We start from the raw sequence: 5,566 nt of genomic DNA, 5'->3' as shown, positions 1-5,566 counted from the left end.
CATCTTTATTAAGGTATAATTGACAAACCTGTATAATATTTATAATGTACATTGTGATTTGATAAGCAAATACATTGTGAAAAACAGCTCAGGGCTTCTGATTTGGAGGGGTTGATTTTTTTTTTTTTTTGAAAGTTTTAGTTTTGTAAAAACTAGGAGAAAAATTGGAATCTATGACAGGCCAAGGGTCCACTGTGTAAATACCTTTTCTCTTCCTCCTCTTCCTCCTAAAACGAATTAAAAAAAAAGATTTGTCCAAATTTATTCCCACATTTAATTCACTTCTTTGGATTTTCTCTACTATGAATTTTCTGGTGTTGGGAAAGGCTAGAGCTTTGTCTAAAACACTTCCCACATTCCCTACACTCATAAGGCTTCTCACCAGTGTGACCTCTGCGGTGATCAATGAGCTTACTGCTTTGTGTGAAAGATTTCCCACAATCATGACACTCAAAAGGCTTTTCTCCAGTGTGAATTCTCTGGTGTTGAACGAGGGCAGATTTTTGGTTGAAGGACTTCCCACACTCACTGCACTCAAAGGGCTTTTCTCCAGTGTGAATTCTATGGTGTTGAATGAGGGCAGATTTTTGTTTGAAGGCCTTCCCACAAACACTACACTCGAAGGGCTTTTCTCCAGTGTGAATTCTCTGGTGTTGAAGGAGGCCAGAGGTTTGCCTGAAGAACTTCCCACAATCAGTACACTCAAAGGGCTTTTCTCCAGTATGAACTGTCTTATGCTTAAAAAATTGGTATTTGCGGTGAAAACGTTTCCCACAGTCACCACACTCGTATGATTTTTCTAGAGAATGAACTTGACGACGTTTAAAAGAACACCTCTGACGATTAAAGGATTTCCTAAATTCACTAGAAGGCATTTCTCTGGTGTGAATTCTCCCATGTCTCTGGAGGTGATGTTTACGACGAAAAGATTTCCCACATTCACAACACTCAAAAGGCCTTTCACCAGTGTGACATCTGAGGTGATCAGTGAGTTTGCCCTTTCTTCTGAAAAATTTCCCACACTGATTACACTCATAAGGCTTTTCACCAGTGTGAATTCTCTGATGTTGAACGAGGGTAAATCTGTAGTGAAAGCGTTTCCCACAGAAAGTGCACTCATGCTGCTTTTCCTCATTGTGAATTCTCTGATGTTGCCAAAGGTTAGATCTATGTCTGAAGGACTTCCCACAATCACCACAAACAAGCAACTTTTCTCCAGTGTGAACTCTATGTGGAATGAGGTTAAAAATTTGTGTTAAAGCCTTTCCACACTTGGTACCCTCGTAAAGCTCTTTTCCAGAGCAGACACTCTGATGCTGAGTAAGTTCCTTGGTGTGGCCAGAAGTTTCTTCACATTCACCACGGAAGGCCTGCCCATTGCATTGCTCCTGACTGTTAGGAGTGGCCTGGTGTGGGACAAAGCTTGAGATGGCTGGAAGTTCCTCTGAAACCTCCCTACTGGTGAAAGGTGCCCTTGATACATAAAAGCTACACCTGGTCACAAAGGAGGCCTTGTCCATATATCCTTTCCAAGGCTTCTCTCCACTGGAAGGCCTCTGTTGGTGGTAAAGGTTTGTACTGAAATTGATTCCTCTCACACAGGTGTCACTGAAGAATGCTTTCTGCCCAAGGTACGCTGCTTGGAACTCAGTCAGGTTCAATATGGCTTTCAAGACTGAGACACACTGCTGACAGGGAAGGGCTTTCTGAGTTGCTGGAGATGTCTTAGAAACCCCAACCTGTGACTCTTCTTGTACATATACACTCTGCTCACAAGGGGCCTCCTCATCTTCCTTTTTATGCCTACAACCTGAAAGCAGAGAAATGCTGAAAAAAAAAATGTTGACTTTGATGGGAGGGGCAAATCCCAATATAAAAGTGTGTTAGACATAATATGATGGTTTCATGACATTGTCTAAAAGGGAGAGACCTAAGGGCATATTAAATAAAATGCTGCTTTGCAGTACTGGGCCTCTGAGAATCACAAAATAGAAGAAACCTCAGCAAAAAAATGACATAGAGATGGCAAGTACCACATGGATAATAAACAAGACGTCAAAGTCATCTTCGGCTAACTGCTAGTGCCACATGCAAGCTGAGCAGGAGCTTGCTTATGTCCTTTTCTGTGTAAAATGCAGTAAATGAGTAGATGGTGTTTGAAGACTTAAGAATGTATACATGCCTCATAACTCATGTGTATGTCATTATTGCAGAATATTGCAGAGGGAGCCATGAAGAGGAACATGCGATGCACAGAGGGCATACATGTGTACACAGTGAGGAGCCATGAAGTCACAGATGAAATGACACGTCAGCGAAGTGTCAAGTATGGGTAAGAAAAGGCAGAAATGAGGTGTGGCTAGCAGCCACTTGCACAAAAACAATAATGGACACAGGTCAGGTTCTTGGTATAGTCTGAATACAGCCCATAAGTAATGACCTACCTGAGTTCTTACCACAAGAGTCAGGCCTCCGAGACAATCCTGTCAAGTCCATCCAGTGACAGAACGAGGATTCTCCCTCTCCCTTTATTGTACTACTATTCAAAATCTCAATGATTTTAGTATTAATTAAAGACAGCAGAGGTACTCAGCAACCACTGACCCAGGGCAACTCGGCATAAAGTAGTATTCAGAGAAGGCCATAGTTAAAACAAACAAACAAACAAACAAAAAACTTCAAGGAGGGTCTCACAAGAACAGCCCAGGTTAATTTAAGTAATGACCATAAACTGGTACAGGGAGTCACACAAAAAAATGTGAGGTAGAGAAAAAAGGGCAGAACTGGAGGTCATGGATGTGGACACAGCGACCCAACAAGGAACAGGGCAAGTAAGCTATGATCCATTAAGCCGTTCGCAAGACTCCTGACACCCAAACACTTCCCTGCACTTGAGGCAACACGTATTAGAACTGCTCAAGGAGTTTATGGGTCAGGGTACTCCACACAGATCAGCACTGACAGCCACAGCACAGAAGATAAGAAAGTGGGGGGAAATCAGCAGAGCACATGGTCTGGCTGTGGGAAAGACAAGCTACCTCTGGAGAAAATAGAGAAGGTAGGACATCACCTCAGGACAAGAGGAGAGGTTTGAAGGTCTTACCTACAGATGCTACAAGGGCAAAGATTTCCAGCATCACATTGCAGTAGAGATGTCTCTGAGCCTCATCGAGGAGCCCCCATTCCTCCTGGGAGAAGGCAATGGCTACGTCTGCAAAGTTCATATCCTGTCAGAATAGGGACAGTTCATTCCATAATCAGCTTCTCTTCTGGATTCCAAGTTTGTCCTACCCCTCAACCCTCCACATCCATCTGATACCTTGACTCCCCACATCAGAGCAGATACCAGGCCTTTGTGCTATTAGAATCACTCCTTATATTTCCATTGATACTGTTCCTGCCCACAATATGCTGATGGGCAGATAGACAATACCTTAGCTCTGAACCTGGCACCTACGATATAATGCCTCTTGTCAATACAGTGGGTGGCACAAACTTAGTTTAGGAGAGAAGTTGGCCGTAGAGATCATGTGAGTAATCTGAAATGGGTCTTGTCAGGTAATACTGCTGTGGTCTCCCAGATTATCCCTCCAAGACACAAAAAACAGGGCATCCCCTTCAACCTATGTGCCCCATCCCAGGGTCCTCAGTCCATCACTTTAAACCTCTGTCCTGTACATAATTTTTGGAATTCCACTTCTCTCACACAGCTATCTTTTCAGAGTCACTTGAAAGGAAGCACAGCCCTGCCAGGACAGGGACTGTTCTGTGATCACCTTCTTTACCAGGATTCTAATTTCAACACCTCCTCCATCTATCTCCTGCTTACCTGTCTCCCTTCCCTATGCTAATGGAGGTTTTCAAACCTGGGTGGCACTGACATCCATCATCTGATCAAGGTCCTATTGATCACTGTATCAGCCCTCAACAACAGTAGACATGTGGGCAAACAAATGGAATCTAATCTCTGGACTGGGTATGTAGAATCGTAACACCCCTTTTTTCATGCACTTCCCATGGAATTACCCATATCATTCTTCCAGAAACCACCAGACACGAGCTCAGCCTTCATTTGCTCTTAAGTCAAGGCTAGTGCCCTGGGGCCATCAATTCACACTCCCCCTCCAACTGCACCTACCACACCTTTCTCTAACAGTGCACACCCACAGCCCCAGCCTCCTCCTGTCCATACCACAGTTAACACCTTGGCCTCTCTACTCATTACTCAGCATATGTAGTCCAGAGAGTACATGGTAAATTCAAACAGGATCAAGTACTACCCAGACTCTGATGGTCCCCATTGACAGTGGCTACCTTGATTCCTGCTGTGAAGGCCTCCCTCCCTGAGGGTTCCTTGCTTCAACTTCATCTACCAAAAACCACATCAGATCTGAGATATACACAGCCCTCCTCCACCAGTACTGCACCCGATAACCTGACACCAGTCTCAGCCTTCCTCTCTCCACCTCACTCTCACTCTAGGGCCAGCCCCAGTTGCCCTCTACCCCATGCCTCATGAGTCTCACAGATGAACACTTAATGCCCTTACACTTCATCCATCAGCCTGACTAGGACACCCCAGGTCACAGCAAAGTCCTGGTGAGTCTTTAGAGCAATGAATACACACCAGCACCAATCTTGCCTTGTGTGAATTACGTTGAAGTTTACGATCCTTCTCTTATCTACTGATGCCTTGAAAGCCTTGGCCATTTGTCAAATCATACTCTCTGCTCATCCTGCTACACAACCACTTCTGTCCATATCCTCTACTGTGATACCTACTTCCCACAACCAGATTCCCCAGCAGGAAATCCGGTCCTCAGCCCTGCCCGTGTTCCTGGGCTACTACTACCAGTATCATCCTGACCAGAATTCCCCATATCACAGTGACCTACAGCTCCTCCCTGGTACACAGACTCTCCAGTGCTTTTTGGAGAAGTCTTTATCTTGAACTCCTCCTCAGAGTTCGAGACACCTATGAAATGCTCTCTATAACATCTCATACCATTAACATGTCAAAAATAAAATTCCTGAATTCCCCAATGAAAATCTCTTTCTACTGTGTTTCTCCCCTTCTCAATTGATAATGCTTCCATAACTGCAGTTACTAACACCAAACCATGGAGTCATTCCTGACTCCTACCTCACTCTCTCTTAACCTCAAAATTAGAAAAATTCGGCAGCCCCACATAAAAAGTCCCATCCAGAATCCAGCTGCTTCACCCACCTCAAAGGCCACCTTCCTGGTCCTTCACACTCACCCAAATTATATAACCAGCCTTCTCTCTGGTCTTTCTACCATGTCCACCACACCCATAGTGTTCTCCATCCCGCTGCCACAGGGATTCCAATGAAACCTAGGTTAGATCACCTGACTGCACTGCTCCAAATCTCCCATTGTTCCCATCACCTGCAGACAGACACCCAACTTGACAACACGCTGCTCTACACCTGACTCCTGTCCCACTGGTTCCAGGCACATAAGAAAGGATACCTGCACATCATCTCCTCCAAGCCTTTGCACATTCTGGTACCTATGCCTGGGAGGACTTCTCACATCTCATTC

At 44.7% G+C, this 5,566-nt stretch overlaps 1 protein-coding gene across 1 annotated transcript; it reads right to left on the bottom strand.

Moving 5' to 3' along the window:
- Nucleotides 1-278: 278 nt before the first annotated feature.
- On the bottom strand, nucleotides 279-3,224 carry LOC112314083 (zinc finger protein 551). Its single transcript, XM_053916047.2, has 2 exons — nucleotides 3,104-3,224; nucleotides 279-1,810 (listed from the first exon to the last, which is right to left on the bottom strand). Exons 1-2 carry the CDS (start codon nucleotides 3,222-3,224, stop codon nucleotides 279-281), a joined length of 1,653 nt encoding a protein of 550 aa, XP_053772022.1.
- Nucleotides 3,225-5,566: the final 2,342 nt, after the last annotated feature.

The sequence above is a fragment of the Desmodus rotundus genome, chromosome 12 (genome assembly GCF_022682495.2).
Source record: "Desmodus rotundus isolate HL8 chromosome 12, HLdesRot8A.1, whole genome shotgun sequence".
Classification (NCBI taxonomy): Eukaryota; Metazoa; Chordata; class Mammalia; order Chiroptera; family Phyllostomidae; genus Desmodus; species Desmodus rotundus.
Note: the sequence above shows the minus strand (reverse complement) of the source record. Positions and strands in the feature narration are given on the sequence as shown.

Coding starts and splice junctions, on each gene's coding strand:
- LOC112314083 (XM_053916047.2), bottom strand. CDS start 3,224: ATGAACTTTGCAGACGTAGCCATTGCCTTCTCCCAGGAGGAATGGGGG. Junction 1,811..3,103: donor TGCCCTTGTAGCATCTGTAG/GTAAGACCTTCA, acceptor CTCTGCTTTCAG/GTTGTAGGCATAAAAAGGAA.